The 27,660-nt window shown below is 40.1% G+C and overlaps 1 protein-coding gene across 9 annotated transcripts in view; it reads left to right on the top strand.

The window, feature by feature from the left end:
- The first annotated feature begins 981 nt into the window (after positions 1 to 981).
- FNDC3A (fibronectin type III domain containing 3A) overlaps positions 982 to 27,660 on the top strand; it is a 124,220-nt gene continuing 97,541 nt past the window's right edge. For 2 of the 9 annotated variants that reach the window (XM_082304053.1, XM_082304054.1), the window contains exons 1-2: positions 1,200 to 1,285; positions 19,424 to 19,552. In XM_082304053.1, the coding sequence (XP_082160179.1) occupies positions 19,451 to 19,552 (102 nt within the window). In that variant the 5' untranslated portion in view covers positions 1,200 to 1,285; positions 19,424 to 19,450. Of the gene's footprint in view, positions 1,121 to 1,199; positions 1,286 to 1,861; positions 1,970 to 2,133; positions 2,157 to 19,423; positions 19,553 to 27,660 lie in introns of those variants that run through there. The other 7 variants (XM_082304056.1, XM_082304057.1, XM_082304058.1 and 4 more) reach the window with 7 other exon arrangements.

Below are 27,660 nucleotides of genomic sequence, written 5' to 3'. Positions count from 1 at the left end.
ATCAGGCCTGAGTCTCTCTAGTTTTTGAGATCTGACATACCATAGTCTAGGATGCTATTTCACCGGTGAAATTGTAAGTTTTGGAAAGGGGGCCTATAGTGAGCAACCAGGATGGCAAAACATCGGTTGGTGCCTCCTTTGTCGATAGGAGCTACCTCCTGCCTGCCGTTATGCTATAAAAATGATATGAACACTGCTGAAATGCAAGAGAAATAGCAACTTATTAACTTAATAACAGAGAACTTTAAGGCAAATTAACAAAACCACTTCATAAAACATCTCATTCTGTTCAGTCCACTGCTGCAGAAGGTCATTAAGCCAAACACTGTAGTAAAATCATTTCGATCCATAACGGCTGAAAGGACAAACATTAAGCAAAGGATAACCACAAATTAGCATTCAGGACATCAGCTGAACATTGCAGGTGTTGAGGGAAGATAGTTTCTCCCTGCATAAGCGCCTGGCAAAGCACATTTCTTCTCCTTTCCCCTCAGATGTCGGATGCTATGTGCCTGGGCACTGGGTGGGGAACGCCTCTGGCACTGAGGCTCTGCTCGGCCTCAGGGCAGGTGGGCTAAAAGCTGTAAAGGCTCTTGCTGTGTTAACGGCTGCCTCAGTGTATAGGGAAAGGGCAGCCCTTCCTACCCTTCACTCTGCCCAGCGAGGGCCCAGCCTGGACCAGGCCCCAGCCCAGGGCCAAGCCCAGGCCCCAGGGCCAGAGCCAAGGCCAAGGTCCATCCCCAGGCCCAAGCCCAGCCCAGGCCCAGGCCCCAGCCCCACAGCTCTGCCCCACAGCCGCCGTCCCGCCCTCCCCGCAGGCCCCGCCCTCCCCGCAGGCCCCGCCCCTCAGGGCCCCGTCAGCCCCGCCCATGACTCTGACCCCGCCCCCCGCCGGCAGACGCCCCCCCGCCCGGAGCTTTCCGCGCAGGCGCGCTGGGCGCCGGAGTCAACTGCCCCCTCGCGGCCCCTCCCAGCCTTCCACAAAGATGGCGGCCGCGCGGCGGCGGGCGAGGCGGAGGGGAGCGCTGAGGCGGCGGGGCGAAGGTGGCGGCCGCGGGAGACAGTGACAGGTGCGGGGAGGGGAGGAAAAGGCGGCGGAGCGGCGGCGGCCGAAGCGCAGGTACCTCGGGTGGGCGGGTAAAGGGGTGGGGGAAGCGGCAGGCGCGGCACCGCCCCTGCCCGAGCTGCGCCATCGGGAACTCCCCTCCGCTCCCCGCCCTGGCGCCGCTGCCCGCCGGTGGCGGAGACCGAACCGTTAGCCGGGAGAGCCGGCGGGGCCATGGCGGTGAGTAGGCGCGCTCGCCGCCCCGAGGCGGCCGGCAAACCGCCCCCTTCCCCTCGGCGGGGCGGGGAGAGGGGTGCGAGGGGACGGGGGCAGCGCCTCTACCTGCCCCCGGTGCCGGGCGCGGCGGGGGCAGCCCGGCCCCTGAGGAGACGGCGTTGCCTGCGCCTCTCCCCCCACGCCTGCCCCGGGGGGGGCCGGGGAGCCGGCGCCTCCGGCCGGAGCCCCGCTGAAGAAACTTTCTGTCTTCCTTCCCGGGGTTCCTCCTCCGCCGCTCGGAGATGCCTCTCCCGGCCGGGGCGGGGGGCTCCTCCTCCGCCTGTCAGCGGCGGGCGGCGGGGCGCCCCGGGCAGGGCTGCTGGGCGGCCGCCGCCGAAGGAGGGCGGTTGTTCGGGGAGGAGAAGGAGATGCGGAGCGCGACCCGAACAGCTGAGCCGGCTCTGACAGGCGGGGAGGAGAAGGAAGTGGCGGTTTTCAACACCTCTTTCTTTTTGTTGTTGTTGTCGTTCTCCTGCTAAGCCGTGAAGGTTCCCTCGGAACTCCCAGCTGAAGGGACTGAGCGTGCGTTTCTGTCTGTAGGTAACAAAATCTGCCCGAAAAGACTGTAATCGTCTTGCTGAGTGCCAGCAGAGGCATTCATTCAGCTCGATTCGTACCCGATTCCTCCTTTCCTGACTATTACCTAAGGTTGGTTTTAACCTAAACGGAAACTTTTTTGTTGCGTCCAGGCAACTAGAAAGTGAAACCAACTAAAAGCAAAAATGAAACTTCAGCTGATTTTTATTGTGTGGAGTGAAGAAAATAAGCGGCGGAAACAAGGGAAAATATGTTGGGTAGGAGCAAATCGTGCTTTACGAGGAGCATCTCAAGACGTGTTAGTAATTTGTTTAACCTTGTCAAAGGCAATTTATTAGCTACCTTGGATGTTAAGTGTTATTCCAGAACCTCTCACGTCATGAAGTAATTTCTGTGAAACGTTCTTTGTTTTTAGAATTTAAGTCTGTGTTTGATCAAATACATATCTGGATATAGCTGTCTTAAATTATCACGAAGACTTCAGATCTCTTAATTTTTTACTACTAAGTACGTGGTAGCTTTTGTCTTAGAAGCTATAGGTCCCAGGCCTGCTAAGCTTTGAGCTTAAAAGAAGCTATTTTGTTGTTATGGCAATGGGTAACTTTCTGCTTTATGCAGCATAGAAATTTAACTGTAGCTGTGATGTGAATCTGCATCCAGAGATGTGTTTATATTCTTTGTCATGAAATAGTATGAATCACAGCAACTCAGCAGTCCTTAACATTCAGAAAGTACAATCAGTTATATTTTTTCTACTTTTTTTTTTTTTTTTAAGGAAATGGTCTCCAATAATTATGACATTTAATCACATGATGAATGGAGAAGTAGCAAGCTTTCAGGTAGGGAGAAGGCCGTGCATGTATGTGAAAGCTGGAAATAGCTGAGTATCTATAGTACCTAATGTTGCAAGTTGGATAGAGTTCTTAATAGCTGGTGTTCCTACTAAGCCTGAGGGAGCAGGAAGGGTGCTGATCAAGTTTGCAAACACAGCATCTTGTTCTAGATTCACTGTGTATACAGAGTGTACACAAGTAATCTTGTCGCATATGGCTTGAATCTGGGACTTATTTTGACAAACTACACCAGAATGGTTTTTCTGGTGACTTTGGGGGGGGAAGTTGACGTGCTGAATCAGCTACATTGGGGCATTGGACACTGATTTTGGCAGATGAAGCCTTGGTTAGGAGAGATGCAAATCCTTGTCCTCAGAAAGACCAGGACTCAGTGATCAGTTGCTGAGGTCACTTGGTCCGGATGAGAGCAATCTGCTTTGAGCAGAGTCACAGGCTGACTACTATAGATGATAATATTAAAACAGAATTAGATGACTGTCTCAGTTTTTTCAGGGCAGATGGAGACCTTCTGAGGCTTTTTGCTGTATGACAAGCTCTAGGTGTATGAGTTACTTGAGGCTCAGGTCATTACATGCAATGCTTAAGTTACCTGATTTCAATCCATTAGTGGCATTTCTACCTTTTTCAAGTTGGAGGCTCCACTAGTTTGTGAACTTAAAACTCAAAAGCTTTTGATTTTTATAGGCAATAATGTAATGGAATTGCAGAAACTTGAATTATGATTCAGACTAATAACTCATTTGCTTTGGGCTGTGAGTCCTGTGGATCTTGGGATGCTTTTGTTTGTTATTCTTTGCCTTGTGGCCATTTAATTTAACTTGAATTTGGACCTACATCAGCTAACTCAGTGTTATGCTGATGATCATTTTGGCTCAAGATATCTCAAAGAGATCCTTCATAATTGTTATTGCAACTTTAACTACTTAACTGAACACACTTCTGTCTTAGGACTTACTGGGAAGCAAAACCCTTAAAGCCCGACTTCAGGAGAGGTACAATTTTTCATCTTGGTCAATACTTTCTCTTAAATAATTTTAACTTCTGCATGCTTTTAGGCGTGTCGCTAATTTACCTTGCGGGCAGGTCACTTCTGAAATAGTGTATGCTATTGTAAATGTGTTGGTCTTTAGAAATATTGAATGCTTGGAAGGTGTTAAGTGCTGGTGTTCTGATCGTCTGTTGATACCTCTGTCAAAGTGGCAAATCCTAAAACCTAGCCCGGTCTCCCTTTTTGGGTAGGTGGGGGAACTGGCAAAGATACAGTCTTGTTCATTCCCAGACAGGCAGACACTAGAGATGAAAGTTTTTGTGAGGCTGCAGGCCCACTTCCCAGACAGCGTTGTTGTCTGCAGCCATTGATGTTCGTTGTCGGTGCCTCCTGGAGCCGGAGGAATTCTTATATTCCTCCGGCATCCAGCAGCTCTGTACCTTTTTTGACCTCCGGCTTCTAATTGTTATGGGATTTCTAGTTCAATCTCTGCTAAAATGCCTACAGGTAGCATGTCGTGTTTCATCGGTGCGTTTCTGTGATCTAAAATATGAATTGGATTCTCTGTTATATCTGTCAATAACACTTCTATATTTTATCATCCATTTCTTTAAGACTGTTGGCTTGGGGAAATTCCCAGGCAATTTGTAGCAAAATTCAACTTGGCTGCAGTTTATAGCACGAGTTGAATTGTGAGCCATTGCTTTTCCTGTAGGACCAGATCTAGTAAAAATAGATTTGACTTGGACTGTCAACTCTTTAGCTTAACTAAAAGATACTGTCTGTATCTCAGGAAAGCGATAATAGTTCGGAATGAGTACATTGCTGCTTTTTCTGTTCAGCAAACACAAACAATGTTTATTTTGCTCGTGGGGCCAATGTTTCCTGAGCTACAGAAGTGACCATTTTTTTGCTCGTTCTTTGCCATATACAGTAAACTTTGAGCTTCCTTAATGCTGATGTTCACTTGATACCAGTAGAAAAACACTATTAGCCTTTTTCTTAAACTTGTCTATCCATAAAGTTTAGTAGTTTTGTTTATATCCGGTAATATTTTGGATTGTTATCCTGGGGTCTGTATTTTGTAAGGCTGATGGAGTAGAAGGATGTTTAGAAAGTGTGTGTAACACTTAGTAGTATTACATGTTTCTTGTAGGTTGCAATCTTTAATTGTTCCAATTAATTTACATTTAGTTTCAGATGGAACAAATATTTTTGAAGTCGTTGCTGTTGTTCCGTCAGCTCCCAGAGATCTGGTCCTGTTCCAGCTGCTCACATACTCTTGAGCCTGTAACAAGTGAAAATCTTTTTTGCTAAGCCGTCATAGATGACTTTAACAAAATGTAAATGGAAATAGGATTTGCTATGCCCTTTTGTCAATAATTAAATAGAATTTTTAGCTGTTTTCATGCTGGACTCCCCTGTATAACGAGAGGTCTTTTTATACTCACCTGCTAGGTCATGCACCCTTTCTTGAGTGTATTAATAATCTGTTTTGGTTAGAATACGTGCTGTGGAAACTGTTGGTCTTCATTTTGATGGCACAGCTGTGTAGACGACTGTGTTACTACTCTTCTTGGATATATTGGTTTAGAATGCTTTTCTGTTTACAGTTGTAGTACCTAAGGAATGGAATACCCTTGTGTTTTCCAAACCCTTTATTAAAACTTTAACACAGTGTTCATTGGTGGCCTTCACGCCACCTCTCAAATTGAGTTAGACTGGACATACTTTGCCCTCTTTGTGTTCATGGCTCCAAATAAACTTTCACCATTAATGTCTAGGCAAGCACATTTGTTGGTCTTAGTCTCACCAGACCTACCTGTGTATTTGCTTAACTGAATTTATATTTTTGTCTTCCTGTAAGTTTTTGCTTTTTTAGGATGTCTGGACCCTCTTCTGGTCATACTGTTCCGCATTCAGAACATCACCAAGGCTAAAGTTGGTACGCCCTCTTTCAGTTTAGTATCTTGGGTGCCAAACACTGTCCCAACAGCAGTTTGCAGAAGTTAAATAGGAGTGCTGAATATGCCTATAGTGTACCTCTCCTCTGGCTTTGCTTCCTGAACTCTTCAGAAGCATTTAGGACAGTTGAAGAGAGTGCTGCAAAACCTCTTAATTTATAGGCAATGGAAAATGTTGTACCTTATTATATATTTAATTACTTTAGGCATAAAGGGTTGTCAAAAATGAAAATATGTACAAGTTTTCAATCCCAGTTTAACCAGTAGACCTTATTTTTATAATCCATTAGTAAGGGAGAAGCACAGCACTTTCTTAAGATGTGATAAATGTCTTCTGCTTTCCAGAAGCACTAAAACAAGTCCTTCTGCTTCCTGGCAACATATGGGCTTCTATAATGTCAAAAAAACTGTTTCACAACTATGAAAATTTACAAAATTGAACCAATGCACTCCATGATTTGAAAAAACTATTTATCAAAGTCTGGGAGTTTGTCCGCAGGGAAAGCGACAAGGTCCAAAAGGATTTATACTGTGACAGGTGTGGATAGATAGTAACTTCATTCAGTAACTGGGAATGAAAAGGAATATGTGGCTCACGAACATTAACTTCACCTTCTGCATGACAGTTCTTTTTGAATTTGCTTCAGGTCTTTTGTACATTGGTTGCATTTACATCTGTGAAGCTCAGTTCTTAACGTCTTTTGATCTTGAATAACTTGAGGTGAAAAGGAACCCAACAAACGTAAAACTTCACTGTTACCTGCAGTATAAAGTAAAAAACCCCTGTAGTTCACAAGTGTAAATACTTCCTTGTAAATCCTATTCAGTTTCCCCAATGTACAAATCCAGTATCTGTGGTAAGCAAAGCCCAAGCTCAACTTATACAAGATCCTACAAGCGTGGGCTACTGCCAAGCTGTTGTCTCATTTCCCCTCACTAACGTAGTATACTCAATACCGTATCTTACACCATTGATTACAAAATAAATCCTTCTTATCTAACTTCCAGTTTTCAGCCTGCAGGGTTTTGTTGTTCGGAGTTTGTTCTTTTAACTGCAAGAACTGTATCTACTTGATGACTTGACAGAAGCAAACTGAGACATAAGCAGCGGAATATTAAGTGGATTAGTTTTACTTTGGGGCAGAGGAACATGTTTTAGATGGTGGTAGCAAATCAAGTAGTAGTGATCTGCAAAGGTGTCCATGTAGCTGAAGACTAATCTGTAAGCAAAAATTGAATGGGTAAGAAGGTCCAATGCAAAAACTTTGACTTGCAATGTCTTGGCAATGAGAGAGAACCATGACTGTAACTATTCACTAAGATTTCAATATATCTATTGACAGGCTGTTAGGGGACTTTCTACAGTAAGAGTAAATACCATAAGCCACAAGAGTTACCATGCCTCTGCAAATCCTATAGAACCTATTAAAAATGTAAATGGTGAAGACCATACTTTAAGAAAAGTATTTCTTTACCCATTTGGTCTAGTATGAAGGTAGATTGAAGGTGTTGAAACAAAGTACTAAGAAATGAGGACTAAAAGAAGCTGTGGAAGTGAGTAGTGACTGTTGACAATGGTCAGTCTTAGATGCAGCTGAAATGTAATTTGTTTTAATTTCTTCAGGCTTGCTAATAACTTGACTGCCCACATATAACAATATTAGTATATATGCACATTCCATTCAATGATGGCTTTTCAATGGTTAGGATAAATTACCATAATTCAAGTAATATATCTTAAAAATACTCCAGTACATTTAATTATGTACATCATGGCAATACAGCTCCAAACAGATTAATTTCTGATTTTGTGGCTTTATTTTTGTTAATGACTTGACAACTATTCAGTGTTGCAACTTCATATGTAAAATAGGAAGCTGAGAGCAGCTTTGTCCTCTTGACTTGATCAGGCAATCAGACTAGTGGGTCTCATGGTGTTTTAACTGACTTAAACTTTTCTTGGAGGATGGAGTGGCACTTGGGAGAAGGGAGTGCTAGTATCATCTGAGAAACCTGCTCTTAGTTTGCTGTCTTCCCCTTCTGTAGTTGCAGAGACTCCTCCATTGGAGAACTCTTGCATGAGTAGTATATTTAGTTTTCAAGAGTTGCATTCAGCTTGAGATGCTGTTTCACTTATCCTGCTTTAATTTTTTTTTTATATGGCATGCAAGTAACTGCTTCATTACCATTGTGACTGAGTTTAATATTAGGGAAGGGAAGCACCTGCCAGGGTGACTGCCTCTTGACCTTTTTTACTACTGTGGTCTGTAGCTTCGTGAATGCTATGCATTGACACTGGAAGAAGCAGTTCCTCTCTGCTTATTCCTATGCTTGGCATTCATTTGTGTATTTGCATAAGGGAGATGGATCAGGCAATTGTTTCATGTTAAAACTGACTGATTTTTGTAAGATTAAACTACATCTGTCCTCCAGTTTAAATCTGTGTTGTTGACCAATTACTTGCAGTGGTGCAAGTGGGAGCTGCTACTATGATTTACCAGAACCGACTTACAGTAGTTTAAAGTCTTGATAAAAGAACATCTTTCAAATGTGCTTATTAGGCCTCAAAACACCTTTTTTTTGGTGGATTTTTACTCTTGGGAAGTAGTTTCCATATGCCTGTCTTGACGTGTCATGTTCTGTGCTGTTATCCTGTTCCTTATGGAAGCAGAGACCTACAGGTTTTCCAAAAAGAATCAGTGGAGAGAAATTTTAAAACCTGTTAGACTTGTAGCCTCATCGATCCTATGTCATCATGCATTTAGATAGCACAGTTTTCATTTTTCAGAATGAGCAGGAAAAAGCTGTTTCATAAGAGTTCTTTAAAAGCTGCTCGTGCTGCTTGAATCATGCACTCTTTGTAGCTCCAACACCAGCAGCTGTCTCTGCCATAAATTTATCTCACTGACCAGTTGCATCACATTAATAAAAATAAATCCATGTTTTTAGTTTGCCTTAAAGGAATCATATGAAAAATTATTTTGAAAACTTGTCCTCGCTACTCATAGCTACCGAAAAGAGCGAGTTGATAACAAATGAGGAAGTAGCTCGATTCTTGGCATTGAATTTGCTTGTTTTCTCAAAAAATAAGCATGTTCTTAAACAGAAATGAAGGCAAGAGTAATGGTTAACTGGGAAAGGCCAAGTTGTTTTTGAACCCATGTGATTTTCAGAAAATAAACTGAAGGAAATCCAGTCCTGGAAGAAGCTTAGAAGAACCTAATTTAGCTGGTGTAAAAGTAAAACTAGGAGGGTTTAAGGAAGTTCTTGAGAATAACAAGAGTGTAAACCGAAACAGCCCCATAGTTTAGATCAAGGTAGCATAAATAAAGTGGAATTGCATTGGAGATCTTAATAAGTCGTGCAAAAAATACACTATGCAGTTCACTCTCTTCACTTCTTTTTGAGGATGCTTCCCAAGAGTATTTAAAAGGAAGTTGTTCCTGTAAGGCAAAGGAGGCCACAGTGTAGCTCCCAAACAGTGTGTGACGGTGGATCAGGTTGATGTACCTGCTAAAGACTAGGCATAAGTTTGTGCTCTGGTGCTGACAATTTACTCATTGATTTAAAATGCAAGCTATCAAATTAGGTCTGAGTAAAATGAACAGATTAATTCTGATTCATGATATGGTTGCACTTACCGCTTCCTAAAAGTTACAGAACCGGTTTAGGCTTCTTTTCTTTGGAGGTATAAAAGGGAGGGGCAAATAGTTGGAAAGTACTGAATTCTTCTTATGCAACAACTTCAAGTTATATGTACTTAATCCAGATAAGGACTATGGATGTTTTTTTTAGAATCTAATAATAATAACATTTAAAACCAGAATGTAGTGTTTTCATGTAGTCTCCATTGCACTGGTCTTGTTATGTACAGTCAAGCATTTAACAGTCGTGCTGGACAAGATGAGGTGGTGTCCATGAACATATTGTGCCTTTCTGAATGACTGGTTTATCAGTGTCTAGTTCTTCTCTATGTGGTTGTCACCTTCAAAAGTTTAGTTTTCTACATCAGCTACTAGTAAGAGCTTAGCCCGTTTGGCTCAGATTCAAAAACTGCTGGCTCATAAATACAAATGCATTAAACTTGAACAGCTGGAGTATTTCCAATTATCTACAATGCATTCTCGTATAGCTTATAGTACCCATGACATGAATGCATGAACTGCATTTGAAACTGCTCGTAAGTTGTTGTGGTTCACAACCTGGAGTATGAAGGTAACCTGAAGTAAGTATTGATTTACTATAATACGCTTAACTCCTGCAGTGCCAAGGTTTACCATTGTGTGGTTTGGCCATTCTTGCTTTGAGAAGAACAGGCAGTAACTATTCAGAGTGAGTTAGATCCAGTAACCGTTTCAGCTGTTCAAGTGCAACTTGCATTTGCTCATCAATCAGTGTTTCCTTCATAACAGTATTGCATTCGTTTTACAACTTTTAGTGTTTGCTTTCCAGTGGTAACATAGCATGAACAGAGTTGTGTATAGTGTTTCTCAGACTTTTTTGAGAATTGTGTTTAGTGAGTGTCTGTGACACCGCTGGAGAGCTACAGTTGAAGTATTTCCATGTTTATGGCAGAGGTTGTAGATTCCTTTTTCCTATAGGGAGTTCCAGTGCTTATTAAAACATTTTGCGTATCTTCATTTTTAACTATTTTGATTTGCACTTTCTAGTGAATGTCAGACTTTAACTTTGTTGATTTACTTTACGAAACTATACTTTTTTATAATTTTCCTGTGTTCCCTATCTGCAACTTCAGTATTATAAACAGTGGGACTGAAGGGAATAGCTGTTTCAGTTTCACTTTACTTAAAAGGGGATTGTCAAATTAGTGAAATAGAAATGTTCCACAGGATACCTTTCTTCTAACAAAAAATAACACTTCTGTTCTATTGGAAAATGTTTTATCAAGTTGTCCAGGAAACACTTTTCTAAAACAGCAAAAACACTTTATGAATAACAAAGCACGTCTTTTAAATAAACGGCATATTAATTGAAATAATTAGTTCAGAACTGAAAAAGAAAAGCCGGTATACTGTAATTGCCACATCTGAAACTGTGTGACTAGAAAATATGGTAAATGTATGAGGAAAAAAATTAAAATGATTCTGCTCAATTCTGACTCTTACAAAACCCTTCAGCATGCTTCATAACTTTAATAGCTCAGCTACAACCGTACGGATCTCTGGGTAATTATATTCTAATACGTTTCTACACCAGCTACATCACTGTATCCGAGCTTTTTCCAGTAGTGCATTAAGTGACATGACTAACATCTGTTGCATATGCTTTGTTCTTTCCTCTTCACCCTGGGGATGGATTTGTTTCTAGAATTTTCCTCGTTTTAGCATATTTGTACGTCTTGGGCGCTTGTATTTGTCCACTCTTACCTGATTACTTCTGAACTGGATGGCCGATTTGACAGATTGGAAGGAGTCGTGATAGTAATTTTTGCAAGTCTCAAGTTGGCAGGCAGGCGATATCTTTTAAGGACTGTAGGAAATAGTAAAGAATAAATTTGTCTCACAGTAGGCTCTAAAGAATGGACATGGTGAGTACTTGTAAGTGCCTCAATCACAGGAAAAGTTTAAATAGTAGCTCGCATCTTCTTGAAAAGAAGAGTCACTCAGATGTGAGGCTCTAATCTAAGTAAAATAGGGCTTTATTAGTTCAGCTCTTTGAAAGATATTTATTTTTAAAGGGCACCTGCTGTCTTCATGTTGGAGATGGCAAAAGCAAAGCATTTCATGCATTAGGATTGGGCGATGGCTTTATGGTCTTTTTGGTTCTGTAAGATCATTCCTTGGTCTTTGGTAAACCTTGAAAGTATTGTCTCTTGTTCAGAGAAGCTTTTCCTTCTTACTGGAAGTTGTCTGGACTGGAGGATGAGACTTGCCCGTGGTTCCTGGGGGAGCAGAGCTGCACGAGGACCTGGGTGAAGGAGGAACGCACGCCTGCTCTGCTGTACCGAGCCCACTGGGAAGGGAAATGCACCTTATGGCAACGTCGAATTGGCAGCTGTAATGTGATACAGGCTGAAGCATGTATGAAACCGCACCACTGACAAATCGTGGAATAGCCCTGTTTTTGTCACTTCTCATGTAGTAGCAACATGCAGTTTGGAAACATGTAGTATTGATTTCATTGAGCCTGTTCCTTATGCTGTGCCTTTCTGTGTTAGGCACTTTTGTGCCCCCACTTAAACCTCTGTCCTCGTGTTGTATAGAATCAAGGCTCTTGTGAACAGCCCTCTGTAATAATAGGTCTGTTTGTATCTGTTGGTCACCAGATTTGAGAGAATTAGAATGTGAAGGAGTATTAAGTTGCTGTAAGTATTGCGATGATAAGTAGGTAGGTAGAGAAGAAGCACTCTGTAAATCACAAAAACTGAGGAAAAAGCAGCAATGCAAATTTCTCCTTCAGTAGGCACCAGAGATACCACTGTGCAGTGTGGCCTCATAAGTCCTTCAGTTGTGGGAAAAACAATTAATTGTATTTTGTATCAAACTCAATAACCAGAAGCAGTGAATCTCTAGGAAAGGAGTCCTCGTTAGTTTTTTTTTTTTGTACATAGCATTATTATTAGCTATCACTACATTTATCATAGCAGTGCCTACAGCCCAACCAAAATGGAAGGCCTGCTTGTGTTGTGTGCTTCATACAACAGTATAACTTTTTAATTTGTAATTATCCTCTAATGCAGCTTTCCTCCTTTTCTTAGGGGAAAGGCCAGAGTAGAAAGTAATTCTGTTATGGACAGTGCTATGGTTATGTCTTCCAAAGTTTGAACCTTAAGTCTGCAAGTTTGAGTTTTGATTAGCACTGTCATTGTTACTTTGAAATTCTGAACTGAGAATCTGACAACTTTTAAGAGCTTGGGAGACAAACTACTGTCCCCTCTCTGGGTTCCGATCCACTGAAAACCATTTAACTTTGGCATTACATGTCATATTTTGATTGACTAATACTCTGGAATTCAGAATTCTGCTGAGAAGGGGCCTTTGGAGACTGCCTTCTTCAGCTCTTTGTCAGGACCTTGCATGGTTAGGTTTTGACTTTCTACAGCAGTGGTCTCTGAACTTTTTTGATCGTGCACCCCATCAGTAAAGATGTTTTGAGTGTGCACCTTCTATATGTGTACATTTTTAAGTTATATGCATATGCTACTCTACTAATATAGTATGTACGCTATAAAGCATACACAAAAAAAGAAGGGATGAGATAAAGGTGAAAAACACTATTTAAAAATAGTTTTTATTTATCAATGACAAAATGTTTTCTTCCCACACCCCAAGGGATTGTCTTGTGCACCCCCTGGGGTGCATGCACCCCACTTTGGAGACCACTGATCTACAGGATTGGGGTTTTTGCAGCCTCTCAGGGCAGCCTATGCCGGTGCTACACCACTCTTTTTTTTTTTTTTTTTTTTTTCCCCCCTTATAGCCAGACAGAATTTCCAGTGGTGCAGCATGTGTCCATCACTTCTTGTACTTCTGCTGCATGCCTCCAAGAAGAGTTTGATTTAAGGCTCTTGACAAGCATCCTTCAGGTAGTGGGAGCCAGCCAGTAGGTGACCCCCTGGCTACTTTAGTGCTCTTAGCTTCACCTTGTCTTTCATGGGCCTAAGCCCAGTAACAGCCTTTGTGGCAACTCTCCTATACTGGGGAGGAGGAAGTCGCCGGGAAGAGCAAAACTGGACATGGTATTCCAGATGCCACTTTATAAATGCTGAGTAGTGGGGAATAATCGCCTCCCTCAGCCCACCGGCTGTGCTTCTCTGCTAATACAGCCCGGTATGCTGTTAGCCTTCGTTGCTACAAGGGCGCGTGCTGTGCTGCTGACTCATGTTGTTTTACCTTGGTGATCCAGCTGATTTAATGCTGATGTGTTTTTCAGAGACTACCATTAGGATCAGCTGGTAGTCTCTTGGAGATGGAAATGCCGATCCTTTGCGTGTGCAGAGGAAAGGCACTGCCCAATGATCTCAGCCTTACGATATTCCTTCGCCCTTACTGAACAATTGTCTGAGTAAAAAGCAGAGTTGTGTATGTCTTTAGAACATGGGAGTAATGTCACAGAAACATTAAAGGACCAAATCTGAAGACATTTAAGGATTGAGTTAAATTGTCATTACGGTTCAGGAAGGCAAACTTGCTTACTGAACTATTGAGTGGAACTCGGTCTTTGAGCCTTAACATCATTTAGCCTTTTGGCTTGTTAGTGTAATCCATTCCTTAATCGTTCCTCAGGCGTAAGTCTGGAATCTCTAAACAAATCATGTCCAGTAAATTTAGATGACTTCCCATTGTTTCAGCTTTGATAGCCTTCAGAAAAATCTTTCAAAGTCTTTTCAAATGTATATGATAAGGAAAATGAATTGCAGTTCAGTTGGGGGTAATGGGGAATAGGTAGTTTGCTACCTAAGCCTCGTACAAAGCATTAACCTACCCAACTTGGTTGAAATCTCAGGAGACCTTGTACTTCCCTTGTATCCTAGGACAGACTCAGTGCAGATTCTGAAAGAATGGTGTCAGCTGAGTTAGCAATCCTGAATTACACTTCGAATGTCTACTACTAGTTCAGTATATTCAGTAGCAAGACAAGAAATGAAATAGCTGTTCATGCAGCAGTTTTTGCTGTGCATGAGTCAGTGTAGATTTCTAAATAACCATGCCTTTAATGCGCCACCAGTAGAAAACTACTTCTCAGCTGCTTCTGTGCTTAGCAACAGTGTGTTACCTATCTATTCATCTAATGTGTCGTCTTCTTTGTCTGGTCCCTTTTAATATGCCCACAAGAATGGTGTAGTGAGTTGGCCTTCAATAAATCCTTAGATTTATCCCATGTGTTATTTTACCCCTTCTGAAGGCTGCTGCATCCATCAGTTTTCAGTGGTGCGGGAAATATGACAATAGGCTAGTGAATTGTTTGTAGTGGTTCTGCAGGCTGAGCCTTACCTGTTGTCCAAATGCAAGCTGCTTTTCTTGTGCCCTTTTCAAGACCTCACTAAATCCTGAGTATATTGGGAGACTAGCTGGAGTTGGAAGACAGTTATATCATCCAGAACAGTTCTATGTGGAGTAAGGCTGAAATTATGGTATGCACATATTTTGCTTTCAGTATTTTCAATATGGAACAATATTTTCAAGAAGTTGTACTCACTCAGACTACTCTTTTGAACAGGTATCAACAATTTTAAGTCAGCAAATTGGAGACAAAGCTTGTTACGTTATTCCAGTAGAGATTGTAGTTATTTGCAGCCAGAGGCAGGGAAAATATCCTTGTTGCTAAGTGAGGTACACCTGTTGATATAACTGATACAGCCTTTTGCAGAGCTTGTGTTTGGCTGTCCACTGCTATTATCCTGTCCTTTTCAGAATCAACCCTTCACAGGATTGAGTTCATTCTTTTTTATTTTGGAAAGAATAGCTTTACCTTTATGTATTAAAACCTTTTGTTATGCCTAGCTTTTTAAGCTATTTATGCCATTTTAGTGGAGTAAAATGACTTGATCTCTTATCACTGTCATGGTTTGTCATTTCCAGACTTACTCTGACTTCCTCTTTTTTTTTTCCTGAGAGCTGAGTTAAAAACATGTTCTGTAATGAGAAGCCAAGAACTGATACATTCCCTTCCTATTGGAAACTCACATGCTCAACAACTCTGTATTTACTGTTAATATTTAAGGGCAGTCTGTCCAGTTTTAATGCATGTAATATCTGTTCTGTGTTTTTGTTGAAGAAAAATGTTGTGTAATGCCAAATAAGGTTCAAGATTGTTTTTCCAGTTCTCTTATTAGTACCTTTATCAGCAGTACCCATCACCAGAAGATTCTCATCAAGTTAATTGAATAAGCTTTTTTCCATCAATCACACTTGTCTTTTAATTCTTTACAAATAACAGCCGGTGTCAACTATTAACTTTTATTTGATCTCAGATCACTGTTGGCTAACAGGCCTCGATTGTCCCATTTGCCCTTTTAGAATAGGGTATTTAATGCAAGACTTCTATTTTTCTTCCAGACCTCTGAGACTTTTCCAGGACTCAAGTTATTTGCAAGTCTTTTTCAAAGGTCTAGGTAGATTTCGTCTTCTAGAAGTCTTGAATGCAAGCTATCTGGGTCTGCTGATTTAAAAGCTCTGTTTGTGTCCATTTGATATCCTTGCATCAAATGTGATATAATGGCATTTATTTCCAAGATATGTTTATTGAGCACTTCTGCTTTTTTTGATGCCAACCTTTTGTCCATTTTGTCTGACTTCTCCTTCTGCCACACAGTACCTCTCCCTTTTCAAATTCCTATCTGTCTTTACTTGTCCTCATAGCTAAAAAGAAAAGGCATCTGCAACTGGTGGACGTACCACGTCTTACTGTCTGACCAGATTATGTGCACTGACTTATACAGATTGCTGCCTCTTGACTACTGATAAGGAAAAGGCTTTTGATGATACGTGTAGCATAGACTCCCATTGGTGTGAAGTTTAAGCCTTTAGTCTTCAAGACTAGTTCAGTGGCATTGCAGAGAAATCTAATACTGTATTGTCAAGAAAGCATTGATTTATTTTCTCCCTAGATTGATTACACAGTCTGACAGGTAGCACTTTTATTATTGTTGTAGAGGGTGTCAGGAACAACACTATACCTAGTACCTCCTGTCAGGGTTTATCGATGAGCAGCATGCTTCGTATCCAGAATAAATCAAACACTCGGATCCAGACACGGAGGTTAGCTGTGTCCCAGTTAAGGCACCGAAGGCTGTGTGCCAAAGGTGGACTACCCACCTAAGCACACAGGTGCCTGTTGGGAACCTAATTTTCGTAGAAATCAAATCATTAAACACCTATGTGAGAGAATGAATGAATCTGGGACCAAATGTTACGTATGTCCGGAGCTGCTCCTGTCTTGGAACGACTTAACAAGTTGTCATGACAGTCATATTTGAGTCAGTTTGGGTTATGGTTAATTCTCACTGGTGTCCAATTTGATAGACATATTTTGATTTATGCCTAAGAAGTGGTGATGATAGCACTGAGTGCATCATAAGTTATGGATTCAGTCAAAAGTCAGTGTGTGATAAAGGAGATCAGTGCTTTCTCATGTAAGAGACTAGTCATTAGCATGGTGGCTTGGGAATAATGAGCTGGATTCAACTTAAACCTGGGGAAATTCAAGCCAGCTTAGTCTGGGAGCGTGTAGTGTTAGAGCTTGGAGTATTGGAATTACTTTTCTGCCTGTGACACTGTAGATAGCACAAAATGTTTGGAGCTCTAAGATCAAGAGATGGCATGAGAGCAGGCCTGGTTGTAGCTATCATGGGAGGAAGGATGCCTTGATTCTAACGCCTGCTTCCAGGCTGTACATTCATTTTGCATTAAACAGTCATAGGATAGTATCCTGGGAAGCTTACCATCAAACTTGCCAGCTTGAAAGATGATCCAAGTAACTTTCATCAGCCCTCTGCTACCTGCAGAAGTGGTGGGGACTGACTGTAGCCTGGAGGGTTTTTTGATGAGTGGGAAAGCTTTTAAAGTGAGGTAGGAATATAAAACTCTGTCCTCATTGCTTGGGAGACTAATTAGTCTGGCAATGCAGGTTTAAATGACTTGGCATAAGAGGTGATGAATTTTTAAGTAATCACAGTTAGGTTTCAAAGTTTTTTAACCTAGAGGGATTTTTTTTCCCAACTTTAATCTTTGCAGAGTATACCAGGGAAGTAAATGAAACCTCTAAAATAATTTCAGAATGCTTTTTTTCCCAAGTTCATAGTTTTATAGTAGGACAACCTTCAGCATGAGAATAGCTAAATCATATGTATAGCTGTACAAGAGGCTTATAGTGCTTTGTTAATGCATTTTCTAGAAAATGTGAAGTCTGTGTTCTGTGTGAGTCGTCTTGTACTGGCAGCACTGTATTACAGATTTCAACCCACAGCAGGTATACAAAAGCATCTGCCTTAAAAGGGCAAATAAGTAAAAGCAGTCAATTGGGTGGGATGGAGGTAGTTTTAGGGAATGCTTCCAAGTAGTAAACTGTAACAGCAGCTCTTTAAATTAACCAAATATCATCTCTAGAACTTGGTACCGAAGTCAGTGTCATTAAGCTGACTTTATCACTCCTTGAATTTTATTGGGTATCTCTTCATTTAAAGTAAGCTTTATATGCTGTAACTAGTAAGCATCTCTGTTTATGAGCAGACAGTGTATCTGTGTTAAAAGTTTAGAAGTGTTTGTAGAGAGTTTCATTAGACAGATATCAAGGCAGAACTTAAAAAACCTGTAACGTTACTGACTGTCAGGCTGTGTAACTTTAAAATTGTACCTACTTATTTTTACCAGGCTACTCTAAGTACTGGCTAAGAGAGGCAGTTCTGCTTTAGAAATACTGTATAAGCTTACTCTCAGCTTAATGTTTATGTCCGTGTTTGATGTTACGCACTGTTTTCAGATGCAAAATGTGATTAACTTGTGGGAATTCTGAATGTACCGTTCACCTCTAGTGAATTCTTTCCATCTGTCTTTTTGTTTTGTTAAGAAATATCAATTTCTCAGTTCTTGTTGATCTATTTTTTTTTTTCCTCCAAAAGCTAAGTGTACTGAGTCTGACTAGGATGGAGTTAAGACCAGTACACTAAACTAGTATAACTTAGTATTTTTTTTTTTTTAACAAAATTAAATACAGTTTCAAAAGCAGCTTATTAGACTTGCAATATGTATTTCCAGCATGGAAAAATGGTAATCTTCAGCTTTTCTGGTCTTAATTCTTCCATCCAGTCGTCATATAGCACTAACACGCAAAATATCATGAAACACATTACTTATGACTTGTTAATGTAATTGAAAGGAATGCTCAGTTAAATCTTGCTTTCTGTTATGCTGTTACTTGACACTCATCAGAGTTGAAGTGGATCGCTGCTTTCATGGGCCTCTTGCCTCGGTGGCTTTTTTTCTTGTCATCAGATTTCATGTAACTTTACAGTGTATGCTAGTGAGGGCGTTTTCGTAATAGTTATGAGGATTATAATTTTGTGTGCAAGTTTGGGGTTTTTTTTCTTCCCCTCCTCCCCCCAAGTTTTAGCTGCTGATAAAGCTATTAAAGGGCTACTGGTTATCAAAATGACACAGCTTTAATTCTGGGTCTAATACATTTTAAAAGTAAAATGTCAGATTGCATAGAAGATTTTTTTTTTTAATTCATTTGTGTCTCACTTGAACATTTCCTAGCAATTAGTTCCTAAAATAAGTGTCTCATTTGTTTATAATGGTAGAAAAAGTGGGTTGATGATTTAAAAACAAAAACAAATAAACAAACCCCCCAGTGTCTGTGTTTGTAGATCTTAGGTTTTTACCAGTTTCACATAAAGAGGAACACTATATATGTAAGTTCTAAGGAAACTGCGCTTTCTTTCCTTTTTTTTCCATTTTTTCCAGTAGGCATTTTGTCAGCAGTGCCAGTCAAACTTGGACAAAATCTTGGTTTATAATTGAAGATTCGGGTTTGTTACATCACAGCCTTGGGGCTATCTTCTTCTAAGGTTCAGCCGCTAGAGGGGGTCTAAACCTACCCTCTGTATAAATAAGGCTTATACTAGCTGGCACAACACACCTTCTCGTTTACATGATTGCTGGAATGCTGTGGAAACATGCTTTCTAAAGGTGTCTAATTTAATAATCTCTTTTTTTTTTTTAAAGTGAGGCTGTTTTTTAAGTGTAATTATTCAGAAATATTTGTATAGTTTAACAATGTGAGTAACTTTTCTTTGCAGGTGATCTTGTGAATTAGTGTTCCATCAATGATGGCAGAACATCCACCGTTACTGGATACCACTTCGATTATAAGTAGTGAAATCCCTCTTCTAACTTCCCCTATTGTTAGTGGGGATGGAGCACAACAGGTAAGGAAACTTCAGTACCTTTTTTTTTCTTCTTCCAACAGCATCATTGACATTGACACTGTAAAAGATAGTAAGGCTTCATCTGGAATATTTTTGTGCAGCTTTGGTCATGCATCTGTTTTGGAGATTGAGGTGAAGGTAGAACTGGTACAGAGAAGGGATTTGTAAGGAGTGTGAAGCAGAAAACCTGTCTTGTGAAAGAACATCTTCATAGGAGGATGGAACAGCTGCCAAGCTCTCTAGCCATGTTTGAGTCTAATATGGAAGCTATATATTTACAGTACCACGTCACCTTGTTAAGGTTAATAAGCCTTCCCCTATGGTAGAGCTTACTAGCTCAGGCACAACATGCTAACAGCTCTATAGCCTCTAGACTGACACTTGCTTACAACTGGGTGTCTTGAATGGTGGGAGTTGCTTTTGTATGTTGGTGTCTGCCTGGACACTTCTTCAAATTTTTTTTTTTTTAGACAAAACCAGTCAAGGTGATAGAAAACCTTGTGATTATGGTTTCAGAACACTTGAGAAAGGTCACATTCAACTTGTTGTCTGCCATTCCTTTTCTGAAAAGCTGCTTTCCAGCCAGTCAGTCCCTCGTGTGTACTGTTGCATGGGATTATTCTTCGTCAAGTACAGGACTTTGTATTGCCCTGTGTTGAACTTCATGAGATTCCTGCTGGCCCACTTCTACGGCTTGTCAAGGTCCCTCTGGATGGCAGTGCAGCTGTCTAGTGCATCAGCCACTCCTCCCAACTTTGTATCACTTGCAAACTTGTTGAGGGTGCACTCTGTCCCGTCATCCAGGTCTTTAAAGAAGATAGTAAACGTTATCTGTCCCAGTAGCAACCACGGAGGTAGATGGCTAGTGAATGGCCTCCTGCTGGACTTTGCACTGCTGATCACAACCCTTTGAGCTGGTTTTCAGTCCACCTCAGTGTCTGTTCAGTCTGTGCCTTATCAGTTCTGTGTGAGGATGTTATGTAAGACAGTGTCAAAAGCCTTGCTATAGTCGTGATAAACAGTATCTACTGCTCTCCCCTCATTCATCAAGCCAGTAATTTCATTGTAGAAGGCCATCCAGGTTTGTCAGGCATGATTTCCCCTTTGTGAATCCGTACTGACTGCTCCCAGTCACCTTTTTATCTTTAATGTGTTTGGAAATGGCTTCTAGGAAGATTTGCTCGCCTGTCTTCCCAGAGCTGAAGGTGATGTTGACTGGCCTGTAGCTCCCTGAATCTTCCTCCTTGCCCTTTTTTGAAGATTGCAGTGACATTTGCTTTCTTCCAGTCCTTGGGAACCTCCCCTAATCACCATGACCTTTCAAAGATAGTTGAGGCTGAGTTACTTCTTCTGCCTTCTGCCAAAATAAGACTATCAAGCTGTTCTGTCAAGCTTACTCCGTAATGGTGCAAAATTTTGAGTCAGATGGGAGCTTAAATGTTCTTTTGGGGATACTTTTTCGTAAAAGTCTTGTCTCTTTTTCTTCTGCCAAGCAAGATTAAAACTGGAAAACAAGCAAAGAATTTCTTCAAAGAAATGAATTTGTGGGGGTTTCTGTTAATCTTCTTAAGGGAAGAGCATCATATATGCTGTCAGTGTCCTTTTTTATTTAAAAAAAAAAAAAAGCAGCTCATTAAGAATACTGTCTAAAGTGGAACTGATAGTGGTAGTGTTTATTTTAAAAAAGAAAAAAGAGAATCTTCAGAAAGCATTGAGCAGATTCTCGGTCATCAATACAGTCAGTTTCTTTCTTCGTTTCACGGTAACTAGCAGTTATACCACAATGTTTTCTACTGTTCTGTGTTCCACAATGTCTAGTGAAAGTTGCAACTTTTGTTTTCTCTTTCCTTCGCATCTGATACATGACTCATGAAGAATCTGCAAATGCATTTGTTCAGTGGCAGGAAATTTTACTGGAAACCCTTTTTGCATTTGATAATTTAAAAGCCATCACTAAGTAGAAAATACTTTCTATATCTGAAATATAGGAAATCCAGAATTTCAGGTACTGCTTACTCTGTCAAGGTTGCCCAGTTAAGACTTAGGCCACAGAAAGGTCAGGCAGGCTCTTATTTATAAGGGCCTTAAAATTATTTGTTGTGTTTGTTTTATATGGTACTCTAACGAAAGGGGTGTATACTTTCAAATGAAGTGTGATGTATTGAAGTACAACACTTTAATTCTGAGCCTTTTTCATATTTTTTGAAAAATGTTTTAACAAGAATATTAGTTCATGGTATTCTTTTTTTTTCCTTGTAACTTTGAAGCTACAAGAAGTGTGGAGTTGCTTGTTTTTCTGAAAGTCTCCTATTTGCTTAGCTACAATACACACATTCTGTAGGGGTTACTTCCTTAAAATATGAAAGCTACTTTTCCAGTTTCTTTCATAACAGCATCGTGGTGTTTGGATTGCAATCTAAAACATAATCTGTAGTGCTGACAGAACTTAATTGTGTTCCCACAATCAAAATTCAGAGCTGTTTTGTCAGTGTAAATAAATGTATATGTTCGTCTGTATTCATAGTGTGTAGGTTGGACTGTAGCTATTCCAATTAGTTTTAGCCAGTCCTGACTGCAAAAGGTATTGAAAATCTAGTAGAAAACTCTTTATTTAAATATTTTGTTTATATTTTGGTATTTCCTATGTTAGCCTAGTTAACTGTGTCCTAGAACTTGCCACTTTTTGTTCAGTTGTGAAACATCTGAGGATTTTTTTAATTAGTTCTCCACTCCTTGCATCTTACCAGAATTAACTATAATTACTGTGATTTAAGTTGTCTGTACTGCATAACTGAGTTACCAAATGGCTATAGATCATTCACTACTTTTCTAGAATAGTTCCTATCTTCAAGATAACCTATTTCAAATACTTGAAGTTCTGCTAGGAGTTTAAATGTGAAATAGCAGTACAAATATTTGAACATGTTATGATGAAAGGTCATATGCTTCAAGTAGTGGAAGTGTCTGATCAGGTTAAAGCTGTAACTTTCCACCATGTTTTAAAACAAAACAATCCACAAAGTTAGAGGAATGCGCATGTTCAGGCAGAAAACATGGGGAGCTTAAACTGTGTGGATGTTCTTACACTACTTGGTGCTGTTGTGGGAAACTGCCTCGTTCTGTGTCCCACAGAACAGGGGACTACTGTTAGTTTTGTTGGACAAAACCGGGGAAAAGGAAAAGCAAAGACCAAACCTATTAGCTCCTCCCTCTCTATAAAGCACAGAAGTACTGCTTTTGTACCTTCTCATCATTGTGTTCAATGTGAGTGGGTAATGTACTCCTTACATCTTGATGGTGAGTAAGGTTGTGGATGAAGTATGGAGAAGATGCAGCGGAGTTGATAGAAACCAAGTGACACTGAGAAAATATGGTATGAGAACAAAAGTGCTTGAGGGTTTTTCATGTAAGGGTAACTACTCCAGTGAGGCTTTACTGATTACTGCTGAGGCTGGACAGGAAGGATGTGTTTGATTATGTGAGTCCTGATTTGGTGAGGGGAGGTAAATTCGTGATTGAGAGGAAAATGAGGAGGCAAGAGTTCAAACTGCTTTCTTTAACAGACACTTTGTTTTCCTGATATTAGACTGATGTTAAATTGTTTTGGAAAGTTGCTACAGCACCCAGTGCTATTCCAAGACAAATCAGTAAATCGCTGACACAAGTTTGCAGCAACCCTGGAGTTCTGGACCCTCTGTGTACCTTCCCACTAAAACTAACAGTTGCAGAGTGAGGCATCCCTATATAACCTTGGTGTCCTTTATTACCAAAAAGACAGATAGCACTCTCAAAGTAGCACAATACTTGTTAGTAGTTCCCTTTTGGGGAATGGGGCACATAGTGTTTGACCTGTAGTCAGCTTTATTTCTCAGCAAGGTACAGTGATAAAGTAATAATTTTAGCTTTGGAAGCTGGTTGCTCATTCTCCAGATTTTATTCAGAAGTCTAGATGCTTAGTGGGATTTCCAAAAATCCCACTGTGTATGTATATATATGTAGTATGTGTCTGTGTGTGTATATATATATATACACACACACACATATATATGTACACGCAGAAACTGTGTCAGTTTAAGTGCAAATTTTTTGAGTTGAAATAGATATTTGGCATCAAATCTACAAGTTAATATTTGTAAAAGCAATTTGTTCTTAAAATATTAAAACTCCTAATCTTAAAGTTATTATTAACCTGTTATCATAGGAGGAAGTCTTCAGTCAGCAGAGTAGTAGATGGCTATAAAAACAAATGAAATAACTCTGAGAATCCCCTTTTTTGGCTTTCAGGTTTTTTACACATGTGGAGTCACAGCAGAAATATAATGGTGAAGATGTAAACTGGATTACTAAATGCTTTTCCTAAGTTTTAGTTCTGATGCTTTTCTGTTTCTGAAAAGCATATGGTACATTATCAAGTTCCAGCTTGCTTTGTTTTTGCCTTGCTGCTGAAAATCAAGCCTAGAACTGCGTACGTTTCATGATCTTTTCCTCTACAAGAAAAAAAAGTATTAAAAGTTGTTTAACAACATATATACTGTTATAACTGTTCTCACTGCTTTCCATATTGTGCTATTTTCCTTTCCTTTATCTGTGTTTTGATTTTTGTAGAGTACAGAGTACATGCATGGCTGCTTCTGTCTTTTTTTTGGTTGGGTGGGTTTTTGTTGGGTGTTTTGTTTTTGTTTTGTTTTTTTTTTACTTCCCCTTTGGCTCTATTGAATTAGCAGATATATGTAACTTTTCCTTTCGGAGAGTCATTAGACTTTGGGTTAGCTGACAATTATTCTTCCATCCTTCAGTGACTTCATAGCACTGAAGCGCACCAAAACTATGTTCACAGGAACCATTGGAGCTCTTCTGTGTGTAATGCTGCTGCGCCAGCTTACGGAAGCTGATTATCAAGCTGTATTTTTCCAGGATTGATTAGTACATTTGTGTAGCAACCATCACTGGAAAATACAAAATCAAACTTATATGGGACACTCTGTATATAAAAAAATCTTTTATGGAAAAGTTTTTAAATGGTTGATAGGTATGATTTTTAAAAAGTTATACCACCAAAAAAAAAGCTATGAGGATGTGAGTTTTGATGCCTCAAGGTTATTAGATCCTTTCTGTATCTGAGTTAATCATATTTTTTCATCAGGAAGAGTGAAGTTTTGTCTTAGTTAAGTGTAAATTTTTTTTTGCCTTTGAGATTAGAATTTTCTCTTATGTATTTAAATTGTATCCTTGATTGAAGACGCATTGAAAACTTGCTTTAAATTTTCTAGAAGCAGCCATCATCCTCAGCAGAAAGTGAGGATTCAGAATTCTTTGGTGTATAGTTATGTATGAATACTATGCTGCTTTTGGTTAGCAGAAAGCAGCATCAGATTTATTGCACAATTTATACTAGCATCCAAATATATTTATTTTAATATTAGCTGTCTGAAAATAGATGTAGAAACAAGAGTGAAGGCTGTGTAGTTCATAGCCTTTGCTACTTGCATTCAGTATGAAAATTCATGGAATGAAGTATCCTCATAAACCTTCGCTGAGTAATCCTCCTCTTTCTCTCTAAAATGTCTGTTTTCATTTGCGTTATGTGAATCCTAGATTAATTTTGGCCTCTGATACAGTAGATTCCTCCCAAGATACTTGAGGCAAGATTTCCCCTGTCGAATGAATCTCTTCAGAAAGTGACATTTGGGAGAACTGGATGACATGTAAAAATCAGATTTAAAGTCAGCTAGTCACTATAAGTTGCTAACATAGTCAATTGGGAGAAATAAGCATGTCCGGAAGATGATATCTTTCGTGTTTTAGGAAGGTGACTAAAGATCTGTGCTTTTTTTGTGGTAGTGGTATGTGTGGTTTTTTTTTTTTTAAATGAGGTGAGGAGGTGCTAGTTGCCTGGAACTGTAAGCACTGAGGTAACCCAGTTCCTCTCTGCAGTCTGTTGCAAGTGGACGCAGTTTCTGAGTCTGCGTGCTCCTCTATCAGTAAGGTTTGGAAGGGTACAGTTATATCCAAGCGGTGTCCTGGACTGAAGTATGTTCTGTGGTCCCCTTCTCTCCCCTTCTTGTGCCATGGGACACTTAAGGTCCTGGCTTACTCAGCATTAATGCCAGAGTCCAAGACCTACGAAATTACCCTTACTCCTTACATACATTTCCTCAGAAGACAGCTATTGTAATTTCTCTGTAACTGCTTTGCAAAGTCATATTTTTAACTACAGAAACTCCACTCTTAAAATATGTGAGAATTACACATGGCAAACAAGTAATCTGAAGTACATCCCCTGCTAGCTGAAGCCTGGTTTTTGTCCCCTAGTGACTGAGAGGTTTCTTCATTTATAACCGGGCAAAGTCCACATAACCCTCTGCATATTACAGAATTATATACTTTATAGAGTGACCAGAATGTCGTTCTCCAGGAAGAGAGAGACTCAGCTTTAAACACCCTAGCAAAAATGGCCCTTGGCTCTAATTTTTCTCCCATTCTCTTTGGAAGTAGAGGAGAAAATATGTGAGACAGGATTGGGGTTGTAGAGATTTCTCCCACCAAGCCCTTGGTCCAGTACTGACTGATCCTTCCCAGCCTGATCAAATTGAGGACGTAGCCTTTAATTTCTCTTCCTGCTCAGGTTCGTGTTGTCACACAGTGTTTTGATACACAGTGATACCCAAATTTGCACAAATCTGGGTGTATAGGGAACTGTTATCGGGGGGGAAGACAGACTACTTTAGAAGTGCTATTGAAACTCCTAGCATTCTAATTTCTTTTAATGAAATGCTATTTTGAATAACTAGAGAATACAGTTCTTCCTTTGGCACTTCCTTTTTGTGTTCTATTTAAGGCAGAAATGTTAAAGACACATCCATCAGTCTTAAATATTATGGGCTTTTAACTTGCTGTATCACCAAACAGAAATCTGAGCTGTCAGAAGCAGTGTTGGGAAATATAAAATTCTCTTCTAGTCCATATACTTTCTAAATCAACGGGTTATATGTTTCTTAAATCTTCTAAATTCTTCAGAAACTGAATGTCCATATTCAGTTTCAACTTGCTGATTTATATTTTTCCCTTAATTGCTACAATTGCATTGCTGGAAGAGGATTGTTTTTAAAGGATATTTATTAAAAATTTTTATTTGAGTTGTTGTTCAGCAGATTTTTTTTTTAAAAAATGAGAAGATGGTACCTTTTTCTCCCACCTATCACTTCAGCCCTTGAATCAACTCTATAAGTTACGGAATACTGCACAGCCAGAGTGAGCTCAGCTGCTGCATGCTCAGTGAAGATCTCCATCAGTAACCTGCTGTTCATGGCACTTACTGGTTGTAGGGAAGAGAAACAGAATGTCTATCCTGCTTGCTGGGTCCTCTTGTACTTGAGAAGAGTGAAGGAAGACAGGACAAGGGCCGAAAGGGTTCTGCCTCAGCCTACAGAGGGAGAATCAGTTGTAGCTTTATGACCTTTCTGAAGCAGTGTATTCAGCTGTTAGGCCAAAGGTTGATCACGACCGCTTTATAATGTTGAATATTGTTTCTTGGTGAATGCCTAACTGGTTTCACACACTTTCAGACGTGTCAGATATTACTGACAAAAAAATTATTTTAAGTGCCATTGACTTGTGTCATCATTAGCAAATCTGTTAACTGTCTACCTCACTTTGTTCATCTTGGCTAGCTTTCATAATGTTTGTAAGATTCTTTTTATTTATCACTAGGTATTATATGAAAGGAAAATACTAGCAAAACTCTAACAATAGCATAAGTAACATCTTAAACAACTTGAGGTTTGGGGGTTTTTAATTGTAGTTTTCACTTCAGACTAACTTTGTTAAATTACTTAGTTTTCCAAAATTAAATTGGCAGTCTTCTACCTTTCAGTGCATCTAGATACAATTTAAATGAAAGTTTACTCCCTACTCTGTTTTGGACTGTTGCAAATATGCAAACTGATCAGGGAAAGCACCTACTGAGGGGACTAGCCCCTGCAAAGTATGAGCTGAAAGCTTAGCCCTTGCTACCACTGCACTGCTGTGCAGTATGAGCTCTGTCTCCCATCCAGTTTTGCTTAGCATTGTAAAGCTCAAGTCCTGTGGACGTCAAACAACAAGTCGTC

The sequence above is a fragment of the Platalea leucorodia genome (genome assembly GCF_965183815.1).
Source record: "Platalea leucorodia genome assembly, chromosome: 2".
Lineage (NCBI taxonomy): Eukaryota > Metazoa > Chordata > Aves > Pelecaniformes > Threskiornithidae > Platalea > Platalea leucorodia.
The sequence above is the reverse complement of the archived record's forward strand: the minus strand, read 5'-3'. Positions and strand labels throughout refer to the sequence as shown.